Genomic DNA, 24,580 nt, shown 5'->3' with positions numbered 1-24,580 from the left:
TGCTATTTGAATTGAATAAATCTATTTTCGGAGATATTACGTGCAATATATCATGCTCCTTTAATTACAAATTTTTAATTCAAAATTTTACTGCGCATTCTGATAATCTCTAGAAAACTTTAAAAGTTTAAAAGTTCCGTAATAAAAGTGAGGAAAAACTGTTCCTATATCCCTGTTCGCATGAATTTCACGCGAATTGTAATCATGAAGTTCTTTTCACGGATCAATCACGTCGCGAAGCAGTAACTAATATTCGCGTAGCTTTTGCCAATATCCGACCATCACGGTCAACACGTCGCGCTGTAAACGATCATTTACGAATAGCGAGATCGGATTCTGAATACGTCTGCGATCGTAAATCATTTTCTCGCCGGGCCGATGGGCGTGTGAACGTTGACGAACGACCGAATCGTGAGATATTTGCGCGAGGAGGGTCGAGCTTTTTGAGTCGCAACCGGCCGTGCTTCCGCGACGAGGTGTTCTTCAGCTTCCACTCGTGAATGCCCTACTTCAAGCAACGGTTGCGTTTATTACCTTATGCTCTATTCACGAGAGATGGTGCACGTGGCGTCTTCCGTCTTGTAACTTTAAACGGGCTTGAATGTTTTACATACAGAGTACCTCAGAATTGTCGCGACAACTCCCTCAGCTGCAGATTCGCGGTTGCGCTCAGGAGCGACCTTTTTCCGTGAGGAATATTTTATGGAAATTCAACAGAGGTTGCGGTTTTCTAACGTTGACGTTAAATATCTCAGTTATGAAATCTAAAACTGAAGCTCTATTTAATTTTATCTAGAGAATCAAATTTACTTTTATATTTTAACGCTCGGCGTTTGTCAAGTTCACGCCTGAAACTAATATATATGTAATATAATTATAATTTTGGATTAGTGCTGCACATAATATTTTAATATATTTGAATCACGTTAACAATTTTTTGCAAGAATTTAATTTTCGATATCGTGTTTCACCTCTCGTGTAAATTTCTCGCGACAAATCTATATACTAATTCCACGATGTGGCGCCATGTAAAAAGGCAGAAAAAAGGCGTAGTGCAGTTTTTTGGTGCAGTCTTGTTCGAGGACACTCAGCTTCTGAAGGGTTAACGCCCGATTCTTGCGAGACGAGTGGCACGAAAAGAAAAAAAAGATTTGCGAATGGTAAAGAAAGAGATTTGCTCACGGCCGCATACATTACTACATCGCGAAGCGCGCTCCGTGTACGCCCACCGCATGACTGGAAGATCGTCTCTCGATCTTCTCGAGGAAGTGCACGATCATTCGAGTCAAGATTTCCTCGTCAAACATTTCCGCATTTTCTTCGCCCGAAGTCACGCCGGCTCACGGAAATAATCGATTCACCAATGAATGCTATCGTATTTCGTCCCGTACGATCGCGCACACAATCGAGTTAATCTGCTCATAGATCATAATACTGAATAATCCCACAATGACATTTCAATGGCATTATTCCGCAAGAAATCTGTTCACGGAAGGATTACAGATGGCAAACTAAACGAGCTTGATCACAGCATGTCGGAATGATTGTTTCGAGTAATAATTAAAAAGGCGTTGATTTGAGAAAAACACGCATCATGCTTGAGAACAGAAATGTAAATGGTCTCGTACAAATAAAAGCACGTAAACGATAGATAATGAGAAAAATGTTATTTTATGATTTTCCAGGTCGAATAAAAGAGGAACATAAAGGGATACTTGATTCAAATAAACGTTGTGAACGAAACAAATAATTTGAGAGATTCACACAAGGCTAACGCTGCTTTCGTATTCCTCGCGAGAACGCAACTGACGTGTAATGCGTAATTATTTATCCTGTATGTAGATTATCTTGTTTGTATGCTTACCAGGTGGTCCTGGTGGACCAGGTGGGCCTTCGAATACTCCACTCGGGAACTGTTCGCCCTTCAAAGTCGTCGTGAAGCCTCGGTCGCCTTTGTCACCCTTGTCACCCTGTTGGAATTAAACTTTCCCATCATTCGTACCTTTATTTGTCGCACATTTTTGCATACTTCAGCGCTCTTGCACTTTCTCAAAGGCGCGCTCCGTTGCGATAATTACTTTCTGAGAGTAAAGTGGCTTGCTTCCACCTGCGACAATTCTGCTCGCGACGCAAATAACGAGTTAATTAAAAGAACACGTATCTAAATGGATAGCGCTTGACGATCCTTTATCACGAATGCAGTATCAAGCGTCGCTAATTATTTAGGAACGTGCTCTCGACTGTAATTAATTATAGCTAGATCGAATTAACAATGCGTCAAACGTAATTAATACTCTATTGTTCTGTAATCGCTACATTGGGCCCCATTAATAATTATCGATTGCGTAACTTCCTGAAAGGTCCAATGTTAAGTACATAATATCCATGTAACGGCGCATCTTTCTCAATACAGGTATATACTCCTATACATAAGCGTCGTTTGTTTACCTGATAAAAATATCAATGCAAAACATTCCCCGTACGAGGAAGGTAACACATGCTCTTAGCGGTTATAACATCGAGCTGAAGACTTCATCACTCGATTAAACGAAATTGAGAATGCTGTTGAAATTTGAGGGGAATCCAAAATCCCGCGAGATTAGTCGGATTTGCTTGAAACCACGTACTTGAAAGCGCTGCCGCGTAATCATTACATAATTCCACGATAATGTGGTTACCTTCGGTGATATACCGTAATATTAAATCACTCCCTGCGGAATTTTGAGCGCGGTATGGAGTGTTTGATATTACGAAATATGCCAAGCAACGATGATACCGCGCTTTGTAATTCACCGATCGGGTAAATAAAGGTAAGTATAAATTTCACATTATTAATCCGATTGTGTCGACGAACTGGAAATACGAACAATTTATCTTTCATGCAACGATATACGACACATGATATAATACAGTTCTGAAAATACAGTTTATTTATATTACCTTGCAAATACGGTATGTTTACAGTGCGATACGTTTATATGGAAATTCCATTCTGAAACGTTGTATTTTTCACTTCGCTCTTATCTCTTTAATATCGAAACAATTGAATTTTTCTAAAGGCCACACATTTTTAATTCCTTCACTAATGAACAAACTTTATTATTATGAATGTTGGGAGAAAAACAATTTTATTTCTTCATTATTGTTTTCTATACTCTCTATATGTCTCTATATGTCTCTATATAGCAATCTCAATCACGTTTATTCCTGCTTTTGTGTATTTCAGATGTTACATTGCAAAAATGATATAAGAATGTAGCGAAAAAATATTAATAAAACTTTATCCAAAATTCTTAATTCTAATATTTTAATAAGGAATTTTTAATAAGGAATATTTTAATAAAGAATCAAAAACGATACTACCAAAGGAATCTTTTACGCAACTCGCTAATTCTCATCCTTTTAGTGTTAAAACACTTCAAGAGTTAATGCAACGCTTTCACCCTTTTCATGATGATCCCATCACACCACGAAGAGGAGAATTACCGGCCGAGAGAGCTCGACTTTCCGAATTTGAGGAAACTCGCCAAGCGACACTTGATACCCCGGCGCTCGAAAGACTAGGACAAGTCCTGGTAACTGGATACGACCCGGTCACGCGGTTTAATCTCTCGAACTCACCTTGGGACCCGCAATTCCTGACGTTCCCGGCGGGCCGACGGGCCCCATCGGCCCAGGCGGGCCCTTCTCCCCTGGTGCGCCAACCTCGCCTGGAATCCCCTGTCTGCCCTCGTGTCCAGGAAGACCTTCGGCTCCTGACGGACCGGGTGGTCCCGGCGGTCCGGGTTCACCCGGCTCTCCCTGTTACGTCCCAAGAGCGTTACGTCGTTACGGCTTTTCTCTCCGGCGAGAGCCCTCGACACAAGAGTGTCTCTCGGTACTCGTCGGTTTGTGCCGCGGACTGACGGAGGATCGACGGGGAAGAGAAGAAGGTCGGCAGAGAAGAAGAGGAAGAGCCGTACACGTGGTACATGGCCTTCCGGATGAGCGTGTAAGGGCGGCGGAACAGCAAAAAGAAGTAGATAGGAGAGCGAGAGAACATAAGACAAAGAGGCCGCGAGAGACAGAAAGAGAAAAAGAGAAACAGACAAAGTTAGAGACCAGAGAAAGAGAAAAAGAGAGGTTTGTGGACTGGCGGATGCGAGGAAAAAGGGAAATTCGCGATAGAATAGTGCATGGAAATGGAGAGAGATCTCGGCACACGCGAAAGTACAGGGTTGCTTGGCGCGGATTTACACGTCGCAGGGATGCAGCGAACAAGAAGAACGAGAATGAACTTTTTACCGTATTATCGTTATCGCATTACTGCGCGGGGTCGCTACGACGGTGTAATAAGGTGGATAAAGAGTTTTTTCGGTAGCGCCGAAGAATTTTTCATTAGCTCCGCTGTAAGAAGACGAAGAGAGTCTGAGGTAACGGAACTCCATAGGCGGCATTACCGTGATAGCCGTCGGGATCGTTTCCTGCGTCTACGGACACTTTTACGCGCCCGTTCGACGTAACGTAGAAAACTTTCCAATCTGCCGAGAGCCATTAAAGGACAGCGTCCATTGTTGAGAGTAACGTTTATCGGAGTAACGCCGTGATGGAATAAGTTCAAAGGCAATTTCGAAATATTTTTAAGTATACGAGTTTTATCTTCTTCCCGTAGTTAGTGCTCAAGCTAAGCCGATTACGTTCCATCGACATCTATTTCTTCCGGTAAGGTAACTTTGATGAAAAAGCAGAACGTGAGAGAGATAAGTTTTGAATGTAACTCTAATTAGTATCAAATAATAAAACCTGTCCGATCATTTAATTAAATCTTGCTTTCACTTGCATCATCATCATCAAAAAATGTTGTAATACAATAATGTAACTCCTGCTGAAAAAGCTCTGTCAACCATCGCACGCTAGTAAATTTGTCAATTTTCGACATTAAATATCTTGCGAAAAATCAATATTTTCTCATTCACGTCATATGAAAATTTCACTGAAATCATCTCTCTCATCGAAAACCAGAATTTTATTATTTACATGACAGACAGGTTTCACCAATAGAAGCCTTTTAAATTTCAATGTTATTGCCACACGGCTCTCTCCATCCCTTTTTTTATTATTACATAAATCTGCTTGAACCGCGTGATGTATGAAGGAGCGAAAAATATGGCTGTCAGCGCACGTCATACGCGGAACGAGGTATGCGTGCTCGGGTCAAATATTAATTAGATCCTTCATCAAAATGCATTCGGGGAGGTGGACGCGCGCTCGTCGAAGGTCCGCTATTGAAACGACATTTTCCAGCCAGGCGATGAGACGGTCTGCATACGAGCGAGCAATTAATTTCTGTCATGGAGGGACATCAGCGGCGAGCAACCCCGTACAGGACAACGCGTGCGGAGCACGTGTCTATGTGCGCTCGCGAGAGACGACTACGCGAAAGACGATAGATGCGTGATAACAACGCGCCGCGACTCGCACGCACGTCGAATACTCGTGCGTATCACGCGTTACTATTATACATGAAACGTAGCGACGAACCACGGGGCTGGTCGGGTCGAGGCAAATAACGATGGATCGTCGTTCAGTGCGTATCGCGCGATGCACATATGCATACGTACACGCACACACACACACACATAATCAAACGGGCGGATGAACGGACAGACAGACAGACGGACAGAAAATGTACGAGCAGTACTACCGTTAGAGAAGTCTACGACACGCGGCATGCATGCGCCAGACGTACACAGGTACATATTTTGAGGGCTCAGGTGCCCCACCCCGGATGAAAATTCAACCGGAATGGCCCGTCGAGACGCGTTTCCGGAGATATACGCGGTCGTCGCCGGGGCATTTTGTATGGGGGGAAAGCGGGGCGCAACATGTTCCACAATAAAAAAAAAGGTAGTATAACTCTTCGGCGTGGAATATTTTTTAATTTCTCTCTTGTACATGCCGAAATCAATCAGAACTTGATTGCACCGACAGCCGTGACTGAACGAGCCTCAATATTCATATAACACACTTTACAAATTTATGTAAATACAAGGAACGGATAAGGAAAATTTTGGAAATTGCCAGTTAAATCTTTAAAAGTTACAAAAATTTAAGAGTTTTTAATAATTAGAGAATACCTTTAACATAATACAATAAATACAAATTAGCAGGGGGAAATTTAACAAGAATATTGCATTCCAGTACGGTGATTAAGAAGCAATTCAATTGACTTCGTTGCCGATGTATGGCTAATGGATTAAATTATGTGTGGAATATACGTTCATCATTTAATTCCGCGTCTGCGAAATATTTTGCGGAGGGAACATGGTTCGATAAAAACGACCAACTCTTTTCGCGCTTGCCCTATAAATGTAATGGGGCTCTCTAATGGGACTAATTAACTATGCTTAGCGTCTCATTATCGGCTCCTTGGTCGTAGCTATAGCTACGATGTGGATAGAGAAAGGAAATTTAGCTCATTATGGCTAACCCTCCGGTACTTGGAGGCCGCATTATCGTAATTCATGACTGCTCATTACTTGCGCTACTCTTATGCATTACCGCTACCATTGTGGCAACGTGGCTCATGTGTATTTTCCTGCAAACATATCGCAAACCATCCTCAAAAGCAATTATTGAAGCTTAAATCACATCAAATTTGCAACTGTGTTAAACGATAATTCCATCAGATTACTGTTATCTTGTATCACTGCTGAATCAGTTTAATCAGTTTCAATCATAAATTTTAAAAAGTTAAATATTTATTCACAGAGAAAGAGAAAAAATGCATAGAATGTAACGTAATTGTATAAAAAGGAAAAATCTAACAGCAATAATAATGATATTGAAAGATAAATGAGGCTCTAAAAACAAAAGGCGAAAATGAAATGTAATGAAAATACATTTGCTATGAAAACTAAAATTCACGTTAAAATCGCAACATAGGAAATTGGAATAGTTTAGATCAAAAAGCATATTTTTTACAATTTTAATTATAATTATACCTTCCACAAAAAATTAATTTCGATTAATTCTTATTAATTCTTATTTAATCGACTTCAGTGCAATCAGTTCTGATATTCTTTTCTGTAACAATCCAGATTCTGCCAATCTGTCTTTTCAATGCAGAATTTAACATGAGAATTATCGCGTGAATTATCTCGCGACTACGTTGCGAATATTCGGGTTTCAGTTGTTAAGCGCCTGGCGGACAATCAGCAGTTACTCATTCATTCCCGACAGCTACATCAATACACCATCATCGTGCACGATCATGCGATTGCGATACGATCACACAGTCTACGGATACACACCTACGCACATAAATCGCCCGCGCGTTCATCCAGCGGGTAGAGACGCACGTGCGTACACACACGTTCGCAACAGGCATTGCACATCGCATTACAGAGACAGGATAGACTGCGGATGGCCAAGGTAGTAATATCATGCAACGCACACACGCGCACACGCCAGTGTGTGTAAGGGCGCGTGCGATTTCGAATCGGCATGCAGGACGGGTGCGGCGGGGTCGTGCATTTTTACTCGCGCCTTATATGCGCCAGTGTATCGCGCGGCATCGTTGCATTCCTTTTTTTTCTTTTTCATCCCTCTTTTTTCGTTTTTTTCGCGCACCCGCCGGGATTTTTTCGTGGCTGCGCAACCACGTAATCCGCGCTTCTCGTGCGAAATTCTTCCTCGTAGAGCAGTTTGTGAATGTTTCATATTCCTCGCTCATACGTTTTTTTTAGTATTGATATCTTGCACGTGCATTATGATGAATGCAAAATTCAATCGTCCGAGGATTTATTTGGATTTTTATTGGGAATCGATACAATGTTAAGTATTTTGCTATAATTTTAAGTGTTTTAATATGGCCAAGCGAACTTGAAATTTCTGTTTCGTCATTGTTTTCCATCTTTTCATTTTTCATCTTGTTTAAATTCCGTGGAAAAGCTTCAAACTTCGATGATTATGTATATGAAATTTTTTATACATATTTATAAGTTAAAAATAAGTAATCCACTTACTGTACAGGTTTCATATGAGAACAACGTGCACGTAACGTTATAAATATAGTGAGTATAATCTACGAAATTCAAGTTAAAAATTATAGGTTTTAAATCTGGGAATGCCTTTATCATAAAATTTCAGTTGAAAATTGCTGCATTGGGTAATATCCAAGTCTGAAAGTTATTCAATTGTATATTTCATTTTTTGAAGATTTCTGTAATGTATTCTATACTGTATCAAAACTTTGAAAAATATCGAATTTTTGAGAATTTAGACAAAGTGACTTCCAAGCGAAATGACGATGCTCTTTGAAACCCAACCGAGGTTCGTGACAGCCGTACCGAGTTAAAGCGCTAGCGGAGCGGATGTACAAAACGCGCGTAAGGGGGAACCGGTTCCATCTTACTCCGAAAGAGTATAGAATATCGCGTTGCCGGCACTCCGCGGTGCCGTTCCGTCTCCGATGTTTCGTGGAATGCGAATTCGACACCGGCAAACAATGGCAGCTGAGCCGAGAGGCTGTGTTCGCCGTTCGCGAAAGGATTCGCATTCATCCAAGAAGTGGATACCACTAGACGGCAAGTCATCTTCTGCGGCTTTGCGAGTAGTTTTCTTCCACGCGTCAGAATACAATCGTTACCAGGATGGTACACGAGACGTGCGATAACTGGTACACGACCCCGACAAAGAGAAAAAGAGAGAACAGGAAAATGGCGAGAGAACGGGGGTATCGAACCATAAAGTAAAAGGGTGTGTTCTGTGGGAAGGGTCTGGCGAATCTCGCGAATGTCGATACGGTGCGGGCACGGCGGCACGGTTTGACGTGACCGTATGTGTGTATTTTTCCAAACGCCACACTTTACAACAGAGATTTCCTTCCGCCGTGCTCGCTCCGTTCTCGTTCCTTGGATGGACGGTGCTCGGTATGGTGCCGACGTTGACACGCTCGCGCGCGAAATACAGCGATAAAATTCCCCGCTATGCGGTTAGGGGATGGACGGCGCGCTCGCCTCGGTTACCCGACCGATAAATAACGTCCCCGATCTGGGTCGTCGCGGCGGTGGGCGACGAATCGAGCTCGCAATCTCGGAGAAAGGGAGGAATTAAATCGCCCCGGGATTCCTCCGAGGTGAGGAAACTTTCGCGATTCCTTCGCGGTGTGTGACAGCTCGTTTCACCGGCGCGTTTCCTACTTTTGCCGGCCCGATTTAGGATAATCTCCGAGTGTTTGTCTCCTCGATATTATAAGAAATAAACTATAAAAATATTTTGCCAAATTAAGTAGACCAATATATTATAATATAAATGATTGAACGTTTCTCTCGAAAATAGAGTATTTTCAACGAATGACATTTATGGAAATATCGAGTATATGATTAAAATTTATCAAGAGTTAATATATTTTTAAAAGCTTGAAAAGCTAGATTTGTTTTTGGAAAATCAGGTCATTCGATTGTTCGCCAAACGCAATCGAGACTCGAGCCGAGCACCAGTCCTTGCAGAATCGACGATAAAGGAAGAAGGAATAGGAGCTCCTGAAAAAGCAGGCGCACTTACTTTCAGTGGTATGATGTTCTGCGTCGAGATATTAAGCCCTTGATCCTGAAGTTCCTAAAAGTAGGTCAACACTACGGGTAAAAAACCAAATCGCTACAAGACAAAAACAAGGGTCGTGGGATTTGTCGGTATCGGGCGGGAAGCGTGTCCGGGGGATTCTATGTGGGCTCTTTCTTATCGAGGGAATGGGAAGGGTTTCTCGTATCTCATTGCTCTTCCGAATCCAAGGCATGCCCAGAGATATACCTAAATACTGTAACTTAAAGTAAACACCATTACCAACCAAAAACCAACGTAAAAAAACACATCGCCGATGCCTAATCGTTCAGTGATCCCTTTGTTCGATTATATCTTACTGCAAGTGCTGCATGGCGCATTTGCACATCATGCAATCTTATATAATAGTATAAAATAATCTATTCCTCTTAATAAATCTTAGTTGTAATTTCTTTACGCAAAATTTCTTTTCTTCAATTCTCTCCTTATAAATTATAAAAAAATAAAATTTATATACATAGCATCTATTCTCATTTATCGTAAATGTATTATTTCGAGACCAAGTTCGTACCAAAATCGAGGAATCATCGATCATCCTGAGAATGAAAGAGTCCACTTCGATCAGGCATCGGCGTCGCGCTTTGTTTCGTATAAACCAACGAGAGAACGCTACACCGAAAGCACCGCACGAGGCAACGACTAGCTAGAGAACGACTGGGACGACGAGATCCGGCTTGTCGCGCGTCGAGATGTATGCGACGGCGCGCGGATTCCCGCACACACGCGGGGCACAAAACTGACAGACAGGTGGTAACACGGGGTAGGCGGACAGTGGAGACGGCAGGACGAAAAGAAGAAAGAAGAAGCGACGACGACGGTGGTAGTGGTGGTGGTGGTGATGACGATGGTGGATGGCGGGACGATGACGGGAAATAACGGGAGATAGCGGGGATGATCTGGGGGTGGCGGAAGGGAATGGAGGAGGACGTCCGTCCGGATCGCGACACTGAGAAGCGTGTCGCGCCTTTCGAGGAGGAGGAGGCTGGTTTACCTTGAGGGCGACGATTTCCGCGTAGCCGAGCGTCCCACCGCGGAGCGTCGTCACCGACCTCTTTAACCCCAATCCCTGTGCATTGACCCGTAGGCGAAAAAGGCAAGATTTATTTATCTGCTCTCGTGCTACATCGATACGTGTCGTGGTTGTGGCTGGCGGCTCCGAAGAGCGTTGACGGGCAAGCGTACACGCGCGGAACAGATTGCGTAAAAAATTCGCCTCTCGGATGGACGGAGTCCGTGTGTACTGTGTGCACGCGGGAAAGAGAGAGAGAAACACACGCAATGTCAGCGTGTGAAAGATCGACGCGTTTTTCGTGGCGTTTTCCGCCATTCACGGCAGCAATTTCGCCCCGTTTTGCGCCACCGTCTGCATTTTGACGGATGGCGCGCGACGGAACGATCGTTCGTTCGTTCATTCGGTCGTTTTTCGACGCTCGTCATTTCGACGCCACGTAACGTTGCCAGACGAGAACGTCGTGAGCGATGATGGGTCGTCGTGCGCAACAGCTGGCGCAATTCTTCTTCAGACGACCGTCTTCACTTCGCCGTTATTTAATCCGCAAACGAAAGTGCTCCGTGAGCATTGCGAAAGTCACTTTTACGATGCATGAAAATTTTGTATTTAAGTATTTTCATTACTTTAGCTTTACTTTCAAGCAACTAGCGATAAACGGTGAAAATAAAGATAATCGCTTCTGAAAATATTGAAAAACCGTGATTATTTTGTCCGATACAATTTTTTTAGAAAAATATAGAATATTAGAAATTTAAGTTATAGCAATTATTATAAATAAGATTTTCATATCTTGGCGTTTCTCAAATTATCAAGAAATTCATCTCTAAACTGATAGTTTTCGTCCAATCAAGATGATCGGACGTAGCACTCGCAAAGCAAAAGTTAAAAATTTCAAATAATTAAATCTCAAAGAAATCTCACGATTTCTCTGGATCATCGTGAGATCCTCATGTATTATTAAGGTAAAAGACTTTCGCCTGCCAATCCCGTCTGGATTCGTTTCTGGATCCCGTCGCACACGGACTCCGTACGTGTATGATGCGCTCGTCGGCGCGCGGGAAACGCACCGATTGATGTATCGGATGCGCTTGTTGCCCCGGATCGAGAACACAGAACCATAGTCTGCTTTCGCTCTGGACCAACGTATGCATATGCATGTGCACGGGCGAACGCGTCGTGCACGCATCAGCGCGCCTCAATGAGGACGCGGACGTCGATTCGACTTCCAGAACGAAGCTGGGAGGCTGGGTTCTCGAACCGGCGACGAGGCGACAAGAGGAAGTGCTCTCTTGTCGTCCGATCTCGAGAAAGAAGTCGCGCGCGATCCACGATTGCGCGCGAGTGCGCTCGAGCGGGATGAAGCCTCAGTCCACTCGACCTCAATAGCGACGTTAAATAAAACTCGGTCTCACAGCGCGGCGAGATCGTGCTGCGTCGAGCGTTGATTCCAAGGTACACTTGAACGATTTCACGAGGTTTCACGTCTTCGCGAGTGGAAATTCAATTATCGCGAATAAACAGAAGCGAATTAGGCCGTCCGCGGAGCCTTTGATCGCGCGATTTCCCCGAGGATTCGCGTAAAGTCCTTCTTTAACCCGGCCCGCGCTCGAAAGCGAGCTCTGCGTGACATTAATTTCTTCTCGCCCCCGATGTCTGAAATTCCTCGGGCTTGAAATCTCGAAACCCGTGTAATTTATTCGATTAATCGTCGGTCCTTTGATACCTGACGGCGACGCGATCGGGAAGGCGTTAATAACGTTCCCGCTCGAGTGCACTTTTTAGCGCGTGAAATAGGATTTGCAGCTTTACGCGCGACGAAAATATCGCTCTGCTCCTTTCTCGCTTCGCGACCCGCTTCTCTCGCCACCCCTCACGATTTATCTCATATCTTTCTCGTCTCTCTGTACTCTCTTGGCGCGTCGGCTGCGCTGTACACGCTGACGCGCATGTACTATACACACACGCAGCTTTACGAGATTGCTCTCTCTCCGGAGGGTTGGTGACGATGGCGGGAGGTGCAGGCGAGAAACGAGAGAGCGTGGCACGCATTTTCGCGTTACGAGTGCGCCAGCAACGCGGCGGATATTGCTTTACTTCTGCCAGATAGCGTAGCTTAGATACCTTCACTGCGGAAAGAACGTCAAACCCGGGGCTGCCCAGTTCACCCTTTTGTCCTTTATCCCCGGGTCGGCCCTGCGAACAAAGGAGACACTGTGTATTACTTACAGCAACAGCGATGATACGATGAGGCAAGATGAACACACTGTCACTGCGTTATTCTACTGCGCGGCGATCAAAACGTCCCTTGATTCTAATTTGTTAACTAAAAGCTCCGTGAGATACTGGAATTTTTTCACGGATTTTTAAATTACATTACTTTTTTGAAACTTTGTTGTCCCTTTTGTTCAGATAACGTTGATATCGTGTTATCTTTCTGTCTCGAATTAAAAGTATTTATCATCTTCAGTTTTTATCAAGAATTCTGCTATAATTTTGTTTCAAAGACGCATGATAATGTTAGTTTAAAATACTTGGACGTAAATTTCATAGAGCTTAAAATAAATTTCAGATTAAGGATTATTATATTGTACATTATACATAAGATTACATAGATTAAAATAAATTAAAAAATAATAGGTCCAATTGATTAAAAAATACTGTGCTGTACTTTAATATAATATAATACTATAAAAATAGCATATAAAACTGAACTGCGTTAGGATCAGATTTCATCCGCAACTGCTATGTTGCATATTCTAGAGCAGCGCGAGTCATTAAAAGCGGGATAATTCTCATTCTACTGTAAACGGTTTATTCAGATTTATGTTCGCTCGCTGTGCATCAAATATGCGACAACTGTATCATCATGAGTGCGCGGTCGCTCCTCACAATGTTCCTTGATGAGGAGAACGCGAGAATCGACGTGATCGAGCATCAAGCTAGCAAAAATTGCGGACGCGCCGGGATCTCGCACGATTACGCAATTCAGCAAGGGCTGAAATTGCGAGTTAATATTTCGTCGGGGCTGCGCGGGACAGCGTCGGTCATGAATTTCAAAGAAGATAGACCGTATGTTTGTGCGAGGATCTTGCCCCCGGACGCGCAGAGCAAACTCCACGATCCCGAGGCAAATTGCGGCGTTCCCTGTAACCTGCGCTACGGCTATTTGCACGAAATCCGATATAAACGCCGGATTCGTTATTCGAATCCCGCCTGTTCGCCCGTCCAGTGTCGGAGTATTGGCCGGCGACGACTGTGTACACACTCGTTTGCCACACTCGTTTAAAGAAAACGCCGACCGGGCAAAGAGAGGAAGGACACGAGGAGGAAAGAGTCGATCGTTCGGGTCCTTTCTTCGCTCGACCATCGGCAGAACAAATATCTCGCGATATTTGCAATGCACTTATTGCTCTCCTTCTCTTTCTCCGTCCCTCTCTTTCCCTCGCTCGCGTGCTCGTTCCCTCCTCCTTTCGAACACACTCTCTTGCTGTCTCTGTTTGCTCTGTCGTTTGTACCTTTCCGCCACCGGGAGACCGGCCACGTCACTTGTCCTACCTCGCAACACATTCTCATATATATTTTCCTTGGTCTGTCAGGTACCTGAACGTACAAGGCACATGTCCCGGAACTATCGCCATTTCTCCCCGCTGTCTATGACTTCTTTTACTGGAAGTCGATCGGTCTGCGGTACAAATTTCGTGTCTGACGATGTACTCCTCGCGATATTTTATTTCTTGAAATAGCTACGTGACAGCGCGTTCAAAATTACTGAATTTAATATGAATTTCGTCGAGACTAACGAGACATAATGTCACATTACTTCTACTTGCTCGTACCTGAAAAACACTTATTAACGTGTCGTCAACCTTCTTTATTAATTAACGCAGCGTCTGCGGTTAAGGCGAATAGCAGTAATTCTGTGACATCCTGTGCGCCAAATGTACACGCGACACTCCGCGTGTATGTGTACGTATGTGTATAGTACATACTTATCCTTGCATGTATAACTAGACAGAGGCTGCTCCATCGTAAGGCAAACTAAGCGGACACAAAGGGCCCGCCACCACGCATACGCAAGGGCCTGTCAAGCGAAAAGACCTTGCGTGTCGCGAGGTCCTTGCATAACCGAGAGTCATGAATATACGAGGATTTCATCGCGCAAGTACCAGCCTCGTGCAAGGCTCTCACATGTAGTCAGACGGATCTTACGCGAGCGAGCGACCTACAAGATTTCGGGTTCTAATCCACAAGAATCCACGTATTCGCAGTAACAATTCTCGTACGTTGCAACGTGATACCAGAGATTTGTCATCCGCACGAGCTTCGAAAGCGCAACGACGTCTCGTGTGTGCAACAGCTGGACGATAATAAGCACGAGATGCAAAGACGGGGAAGGCAGAATCGCGAATTCGCGCTGACTCGCTCCGATATCTCGCATCCTACGTGCTCGCGCGTCCGCCTTCTCGAGGTGACATCTCGTTATTACGCATGTATGACTGCTATGCATTTATGGATGATACGTAAAAGGACGAGAACGACCAGAGGAAGACCGCTTCGCGTCTCTTCGTCATCTCTTCTGCCGATTTACAACTCGTCGTCGCGGTCCGCCCCGTCTGAAAAGCAAGGCACCGCGTAACGATCGGGTAGGCAATGAACAGGTTCGAACGATGAATCGCATCGAAACTAAAAGATCGCATGCCAGAGAAAATGCAGTGATCGAACGCGGATGAGCAACCGCTTTCCGGCGGACGCAACGGAGTTAATAGAGTAAGTGAACGCAAGTGAGCGAGCAAATCCTCAATTTAAAATCCGATTCATCTTCCAATCCTGTCCAACCGCCGCTATTGAAACCGTAATCGAGAGCATGGAGTTGTCTTTATAAATCGTGATGGATTTAACCACTGAAAGTGCTCGCAACGCTTACAAATTGAAAGGTAACGACAAATCGTTACGTGAAATTTTAACGAACTTTGCTTTTTGTGTTTTGCGAACGTTTATTTCTTCATTAATTTTCTGATGTAATATTAGTGGCAAATATTGCAGCCTGTGTAAATTCTTTTAGCTCTTTTCACTACGAAAATATATTCATTGACGTGAAATTAACAATATCTAATTTTCTCCAATATTTGTTTCGCTTTAACAAAATTTGCTATAGCTAAAAATATCGATGTTTACCTGCGAGTCCGGCAATCAATATTATACGTAATGTACTTCATACTTTTCATCAATGCATATGCTGTAGATATTGGGCCACTTTGTTTAACCCATTTTCGTGCCATCAGGGCAACAAAGTAATGATTTTCTCGGTTAGTTGCGCTTTTGAAAACGCCCGTGTAGGCGCCAGCAAAAACATCTGCATCGAATCTCCCTGTAACGTTTCATTTGATTTTAAACTTCGATACATTTTCGCTCGCATCGCCTGCGTTTGAGCATCGCGCGTCAAAAACCGACTCCGAACATAGCAAAACAGATACAATACCGAGTGTATCGCCCGTATGATTGATCATCCTGTATTTTTGTGGCTAATTCGCTGAACATGTGTCAGCTGTTGCGAACAAAGGGGACGAGAAAAAGCGCCGGAGCGATTAACACTTAAACCGTTCCGTGCTGCGACTTTTTTTTTATCCAACGTGCAATCATGGAGCGCGATAATATACCGAATCGTATTTCGAAATACCGATCAGACATCTTTATTTCTAGATATCTTTTTCCGACCGAGAAATAAGATAGTAGACTGGAAAAGTTTCATCCTTTTGGAAGCAGCTGCATTCGACGGAAGATCGATATCAAAATTCTCGTTCTCTCGTTTCATTATCCTTACATCTGTCATTTCGAGCGTTCGATTTCTTTCTCATCTTCTTGTCTTCTTTTTCCGAGTGGTTCGTATCACTCATGGCATGTGACTACGTTTCAGCTTGTTCAATTAAATCGACTGAATAGACACGCATTTTAAATAAATTTCCGACCTCATCTGAGAATAGTGTAAGAGACAGATGCTCCTGAAATGTCTCGCGTGACCCCTTTTCACATCTGTTCAATTAGAACAGAAAATCCGGATAGCACGTATTAATTTTGTACCGTGTCAATATTATAGAAATATATACGAATGATATGATATACGATATCTATCAATTGAATACCACAGAAAGTGAATATTTAAGAGATACTTCACACAAATTAAACGTTTCGCAACTTTTATTTGCTGAGCAACTTTCTGAGCAATCATTAAATAAAATACAAAAATTTCTGTGAATCGGCGCAGCTTCAATGGCCGGCCACAAAAAAGAAAAATTATTACATTTATTATAATGACACCTTGAACGAGCGCATAAATTTTGGTAGAACAGGTTTTCCGCCGCACGATATACGTTATAATTAAACATGGCCTTCACGGCCATAACCATTATTCTATTAAATAATATTACTCGGGACGTTAAGCGCCGCGAATAAAATACTCTTTTCTTGCGATTTTACGATGCAATTAATTTCGCACGCTCGTGCGACACCGCGCGACAAATTAATATGTAAATTGTACATGGTGAACTTACCGGATCGCCCTTGGGTCCGTCCAAGCCGATCGGTCCCTGAAAGAACACCGCCAGTCAGTGGTACTCGTCGGTCATGCATCCGTAACGACGAACGAAGAAAAGTGAAAAATTGCGTGCGGGCTTAGCGCGCCCTTGAAAATCTCATTCCTTGTGTAACATGTAATAAACACGGGCGAACGCGATAAATCAGAATCATGATGAGCCGTTATGCTTCCAGGCACGATAAAAATGCATTCGCATGATCCTCTCGGTGCGGGTACATTTACATTCGCGAAGAACGAGAATTCGCCGAGGAAGCGCCGTTAGTAGAAACTTTATTCGGCACACGTGAATTTTACATTTCGTGCTGCTTCGACCGCGATAGTGCAACCTTTATTTGATACCGGATCATATTCTAAAATTGATCACCTCTCCGTCGCGTCAATTCGTCCCAAATTTCTTTTAATATTATCAGCGTTATTATTAATTACACTTGACAACCAAATGTCATTTATTTTACGCCTAAGATTTTATGCCTAAGATATTCTGTATATATCAATTATGTGCATTTAGAAGAAATAGTATTCTTTAATTAATCAAATTTTATAAATTATTTATATGTGCAAGTTTATTTTTCTAATACGTCCCAATTTTATTAGAACAAACTTTTATTTCAGTATAACTAAAAATATGAAGTTTTACAAGTCACTTGCGCGATTTCGTGCTCCGCAATTAAAACTTGTGTCGCAGATGATAACGCGGCATTCTTAAGTAGATTAAAAACGTGTGGTGCCTCAGAATTGGCGGATAATTAAAATGAGGAGATGACTCGCGACAGGCGGAATTAATTCATTTCCTTGATGCGAAACTTATACGGTTGCACTGTCAGCCGTCGAAGCGATACGCGACGCATCGCGATGAATCTGGAAGCGAGAATGACGGAGAACTTTACTTGGCGCGTGCGGATCGCGCTAATATATAATAAAAAAAAAGATCTACATGAACGGCCGTATCCAGAGCCGGAAGAGGATCCAGACAGCTCGCGGATAAAGAAGCAGGTCAGACGAGCAAAATCGCAGATCAGCGGCTACATGATATACGTATTAATAGCACTTGATGGCTTGTTATGTTCGATGCGCAGTGTGGTGAAAGTCGTGATGTTCAAGAACGAGACAGTGAAAAAAAAGAGAGACATGGAGAAAAAAAAGAGTGCTGTGAGGATGTGAGACAGATAGACAGACAGACTGACAGACAGATAGACATAACACAGAGCGAAGAGTGAGAGAAGGAGTGGAGAGAAAATAAAAAATAATATACCGGAAAACCGTTCTTGCCCGGCGTCCCGGCCACACCCTGTAAGAAGGGGTATAAAAAATTAAAAACTTGTAAATACCAGGTAGGAGAAGGGGGCGGGAGAAAAAGGTGGATTATACTCTCGGGGTATACTCTCTCGCGCGCATGCAGAAGCGATTATTCCGCGGGCCGGCCGATCGTGCCCGCGATATTATCGGCCCGGCCGCGCGTACACGGGGTACGGTCCCGGCTAAGGACCCGCACACACACATCGGCATCGCCGTCGCCGTTGTCGATAATTATTCCGGCCAATTAGATATTCTACGGGCGTATAAGCACGCGCGCACGCACACGAATACGCGCGGATCTGTTCTCCCGGTGTTCCGCCGATCCGATCTTCGATTACGCTCGCGCGCGCTCTCTCGATCGCCAATCGCGAGGGAAATCCGATCGCGCGCCTCGGAACACCCACGACGCCGCGAACCAGTGATTCGTTGAGACCAAGTGGAGGATTTCGAGGACGTCGACCATCGAGATCGGTATTAAAACTCGTTCGACGGAGATCATGAATCGGCTTTTCGGTTCGTTTACGTTTACTATAATTTTTTTAACTTCGACATTTGTTTAAATAGATGCATCTGAAAAATGGATGCAACTAAGGATTACGAAATTGTACACGGAATATCAGAAGTAACCATTGTCAAGCTTTTAAAACTTTTCGAGCGATTAAAAATCAAAACACATGAGCAATAATGCTCAAAATGTATGAACGTATGCAAACATGGTTTTGTCATTAATTAATTGGTCTTTAATATAATAATTATAATAGTTGATATTGTAAGTGAAGTTGATATCAACATTCCCTCTTCCGCTAGTAAACGCTGTAGCTCTACGTTACTTTATGTTTTAATTGTCTAGCATTTGACAATAATAACAGAAAATACAAGTTACAACAAATAAAAATAATCTCTAAATCGAGTATATAAATTTTACATTTCTTAGCACGAAATTCTTCAAAAATTTTGTCAAATTGAAGATGTATCTGTGAAAAAAGCAGTCTAATAAACTCCTATCTTCTTAAAATGAAGCAAAATAAAGTTCTAAGGGATTCTAAAAGAACTATAGAGTTCATATCGTATATCAGGATTAATACAGGGTATCATACCCATCTAATTTGTTTTAAATTTTGATTCAACCGCTCTTACGCAAACACATCTTCGATTTTCTTCGCCGCGTGCGTGCGCGTGCTTACGTTAGTCACCACGTGTACTCTGGAGTCCAGAGAGAGATAGCGAGAGAAAGAGAGAGAAAGGGGAGTACGTAACGCGTACCGTTAACTACTAACTACTAACGTTCATGCATGGAGCTGCTGCTGCACTCCCTAATAAACCTTGCACACCCGCATACACACACGCACACAAACTGCACGTGCGCTGCATCGGTGCACTATTCTACTGGAGGGTAGAATATATATAATATATATATATATAATATAGTATATACGGCATGCCGTGATACCGAAGCATTGGCACGGAGGTACTCACCGGCGCCCCGGGTTCCCCGGTATCACCCTTCTTTCCTTTCTTGCCCCTCTTTCCGGGTGGACCTGGCTCACCGGGTGGACCTGAAACACGAACAACGCAACCATGATGAACTATGGGGTGGCACATGTATACCTGAAATACTTGCAGACTCCCTCAGAAATGGGGAAGCAAGCATAGTTTCAGCTGGCAGATGAGAGCAATATACTTGGGCTAAGTATTTCGCTCATTTTACACAAGTACATTAAAGAGCTAAAGCCTGTTTAGTCTCTCTTAAACAAGTTGTTTAACTCCGCCGTATCCAAGCGAGATATCTGTTTGTTTCACTTCGGAGTATACAACAGGAAAATTTCCTCGCATTTAAAACTTCCGACATTCGCTGATTATGTTCCACGTCTAAGTTACGCGACTCCGAATGCTCGATCTTGTACATAAAGGCATGCACGATACTCTTGCATAATTTTCTAGTTAAAAACAGTCTTTCTGCTATGTGATTTTCTTTTTCAGTGAAACGAGAATGTCCACATTTGAAGGGAGCTTCCAACAGAGGTGTATAAAAGTCTATAAAGGGAAACTCTACAGCCACTGGTTTAGAGAATAAAAAACGGTACCGTGGAACAGACACCCTATATAATTTGAGCGTTAACGCTAACGAAACGTTACCACCACGATGGAAATGAGTTTTCGGGACTGCGCCCACGAATGAACTTTGGCGACAGCTATACGGGGTGTCACAGTACCACTCGATATCCAATTTATTTAGAAATTTAGTAACGAGTTTGATGTACGATCTTTCGTTAGTGGATGTATGACAATAGATACAGTTTTTTTCGACTTTAAAGCATTTTTTTAATTCCACAACGTCAATTAAAAATTAAAAATATCAATAAGTTGGGATTTTTACGTTTATATATTTCTTATCATTATTGTAAAAAGCAACCAATTTATATTATAAGTATCTCACAAAATTTTGTTAATTGATAACAACTACTACTAAGAATAAATTACATTTCAAATCAAATATCCAGATTAACGCCAATAAAAAGAATGTAATTGGGATTAATTAAAATACCATATTCCGTTCGATCTATTGAATAGCATATAGTATTTAATAGCATATAGCATTGAATACAAACAGAGCAATAAGTAAATAGATAGATGATGGATAGAATAAATGAACATGCTGTTCCGAACATGCTATTCTATCTATTTAATTCTGATCTATTTACATTCCTCATGTTTAACACGGTGAAACGCATGGATCTGCAACCTGTAATATTTTTGTGCACAATTTCGAATAAATCCATCATTATCCCAACATTATCCTGCGGTTGCGTGCTGAAAGGGCATCCGGTAACGGCGGACCACCCTGTAGAGCGCAAACGCCAGCGGGCCGAAGTGAATGGGCGAAAGGAACGATAGATATTTGACGCGAAATAAAATTACGTCGCCGTTTCCATCCGTCGGAGGTATTTTGCAAAATCGAGGGGAACGAATGTGCACTGTATCCGACGAAAATCTGTTCGACCAGCTTCGCGGCGCGCCAACGCATAACGGGACTAATTTTTTCATTTGACATTCGATTTTTTTTGTTCCATTTTGTGTCATGGCTTCGACGGTGGACATTGCACCCGTATGTGTGGATCCTCTCTCTTTCCGGCTCTATTATTTGGAAAAACGAAAACTGCGGCATTCTCCATTTCGTGCAACGAATGGCATAATACATTGTGCAACATTGTGCTGCCAACGTTCGCGCGACCTATCTCACGGTTGAAGAATATAATTCTACGAAAAATAGTTCCCATATACCGCCCTGGGTAAAGATGTAATGGAGTCCTTCTAATTTTAAATTTAAATTTTCACGCAAATTAAACCAGCTTATACTAGCTAATTAAAAAACGTGATCGATTTTTTGCGGTAAATTATGAGTTACACTTTAATATAACATTGTTAATAAAGCGTTCTAGAATGTATCGCTTTATACGCTTCCAAGTTGTAAACGCGAGACGGCTTTGATGTTGCGCGCGATTCATTAAAGGTGCTTCATACTTTCGACATAAGGCTGCACGGTTTTTCAGCGAGTAAGTTGAGGATTGTTGCGAGTCATAACAAATGGTTGTAGTTGGACGTACATACAATTCCATGATGATACGGATGGCTCGCCTGGGGGAGGATGTTACAGCTCGTCTCTCGTCGTTCACGTTATTCTAATTTCCGGCAGGGACCTGCGTAACGTTCAGGGTCGGGGATTCTTCTTTCTCTCTCTCTCTCTCTCTCTCAGGGAACAATTCGATCGTGATTTATTCCCGGGGCTGCTGGCCGCTCGGACAAGGGCGCGACGAGCGAGTCTCCTTTTATTTTCCATTTATCGCCGCCGGCGAACAGGGTGCAGGGGATGACGTCATATCCTCTAGAGAGGGAGGTCGCGAGGCTGCCCGCGGGGGCGAACCGCATTGCATCGCGGTAGATGCCAACTTTTGCTAGATTTTCTCTTCTTTTTACAACTGAAGGGCTTAAAGCAATACATGCGATGCTACGAGAGGGAAAAGTTACGCGAAAAAAAGTGAGAGTTTTACATTGGAAGTGTCGCTGTGGCTGTAAGCGACTGTCAGCCAACAGTTTTTATTTACGTAACCCACTTGCGACTTTATTTATATAGGTTTCATCCTGGGTATCTTCAAACTACTCGAGTTTTCTTTGATATAAATGTTAAATCATTTATACAGGGGAAAAAAATCTGGCATGTTAAGAATCTTAAACATTATTTAAATTGCACTCTGACAAAATTTTATTTCGAGAGTTAGTTACAAAGCCAAATATCAAAAGATGAATATCAAAAGGTTACGAGGAAAGAGAGATTCCATAATTTTAATTTTATCAAAACTTTAGCGATTTACTTCAGGCTTTAAAACCAGCAGAAGAGACGACGTTTCCATCGACATCAATATGCATGAATGAATGCATAAATAATCAGTTCATTATTGCGGTAATTAATAAATTTATAATAAATTTATGAATATTGATATAGATTATTTATCTGTCGGCGTTATTAAAACTGCTAAGTGCGATTCGAGATACCGTGCACGATTGCGCGGTCACGAAGAATCGCCGGGAAATCCGACTTTCTCGAGGGAGGATTCGAACACACTCCATTTAACAGACGCGAACTGTCAGTACGATCGCCCGAGCAGCAATCCGCAGCAACTCCAGATAATCCACCCTGACGGCAACACCTCGACCGTAACCCGCAACGTGTGTAGAAATAACGACGTACGTGCCGATCGTGCCGTATTTCTTGACGGCAGCTGGTGGACGCATATGGACGTATCTCGAGAACACACACCGGTTTGTGTATCTCGATCTCTCTGAACAAAAAGTCAAAGGCAGATGGCATAATCCCGCCACACGTCGTGAAACACGGCCCTTTCGAGGATTACGCGGTAAGAAATGCGGACGCGCCGGAGCTACTGGATATCTGGTAGACAGCTCTATCAAAATTATATAAGGGCACGCTGGTTCGCTTTTAAATCCGACAGGGGTGAGTGAAAGTCCGTGAGAAATTACATAGTAGCTGTAGCTGGATTCATCAACGAGACAGTTATTAAATAATATGCTATTAAATAATGAAATTTTATACGCGAAAGTGTGTCATTCAATTATATTATTATGAAAAGGATATGTAGTTTAATACCATTAATACTTTAGACTGCTCCATCACCTATACATGAGTGAGAATTTTCATGATATAAGCAGAAATGATTTTATTAATATTTATAGAGATATTGAATGAAAATGAAATATCATTTATATAATATATATATTAAAGTAAGAAACACAAAAGTAAAAAAGAGTAAGAAATTTTACCACATTCGGAATTAGTTGAGTGGTCAATTAAAACGCTAAATTAGAAAATCTTAGAGTAAGATAAACATGATTCTCTTCTCACTTATAATTTTTCATTCTGAGAGTTCGCCATATATGCTAATATTAATATGAAAATAAATGCCATTTATGGACATAAAGATATCTTTCTCGTTTAAAAGCAGGCATGTCACTTCCTCGATGGATCTAAAGACGTACATTTTACGTCGTAGCGCAATATCCAGCTCCCATGGCGGAACCGCGCGTGATAAGAAACTACAAGCGAGTTTGGCGGTGTTCCGATATCGGGAGGAAGGAACAGCAGCGTCAGGCGCGAACGGGTCGAAGAACCTGGGTGGAGTGATCGATCGATGTCGATCAGTATCGACATAAAAAGAGGAGGCTCTCTCGCGTATCGGCTTTACCGCGCGCTATTCTCTCGGTTCGGCGGGCTTTCGCTTCGCCGCGGTTCTCATCAGATCGTGCGGATGACGGGAATGCCGTCGCCTCGTCTCGCGGTACTTGTCGCACGAATAACGGGATATAACGAGGAAACTTTGCGGACATTGCCGATCGTTGCTGCTTGCCGCAAGAAAATTGTGAGACGAGCTTTGCGGGTCGCGACGCGACCGCAATGTCGAGCGGATTGCGATACGTCAAGTGGACACGTCACCGAAGCAGAAGACAGCTGGTGCAGACGTTAAAAGAAGCTCGACCTAAAATGCTTGTTTATAAATAAAACG

At 42.8% G+C, this 24,580-nt stretch overlaps 1 protein-coding gene across 10 annotated transcripts in view; it reads right to left on the bottom strand.

Annotated features, from left to right (window-relative positions):
* Positions 1-24,580, bottom strand: part of LOC105277711 (collagen alpha chain CG42342) — a 135,110-nt gene that overhangs the window by 26,396 nt on the left and 84,134 nt on the right. For 8 of the 10 annotated variants that reach the window (XM_011336286.3, XM_011336285.3, XM_011336287.3 and 5 more), the window contains exons 2-8: positions 19,980-20,059; positions 18,460-18,495; positions 17,164-17,199; positions 12,737-12,808; positions 10,595-10,681; positions 3,622-3,801; positions 1,865-1,970 (exon numbers count right to left, since the gene is read on the bottom strand). In XM_011336286.3, the coding sequence (XP_011334588.1) occupies positions 1,865-1,970; positions 3,622-3,801; positions 10,595-10,681; positions 12,737-12,808; positions 17,164-17,199; positions 18,460-18,495; positions 19,980-20,059 (597 nt within the window). Of the gene's footprint in view, positions 1-1,864; positions 1,971-3,621; positions 3,802-9,546; positions 9,601-10,594; positions 10,682-12,736; positions 12,809-17,163; positions 17,200-18,459; positions 18,496-19,979; positions 20,060-24,580 lie in introns of all 10 variants that reach the window. The other 2 variants (XM_011336289.3, XM_011336290.3) reach the window with 2 other exon arrangements.

The sequence above is a fragment of the Ooceraea biroi genome, chromosome 7 (genome assembly GCF_003672135.1).
Source record: "Ooceraea biroi isolate clonal line C1 chromosome 7, Obir_v5.4, whole genome shotgun sequence".
Taxonomy (NCBI): Eukaryota; Metazoa; Arthropoda; class Insecta; order Hymenoptera; family Formicidae; genus Ooceraea; species Ooceraea biroi.
The sequence above is the reverse complement of the archived record's forward strand: the minus strand, read 5'-3'. Positions and strand labels throughout refer to the sequence as shown.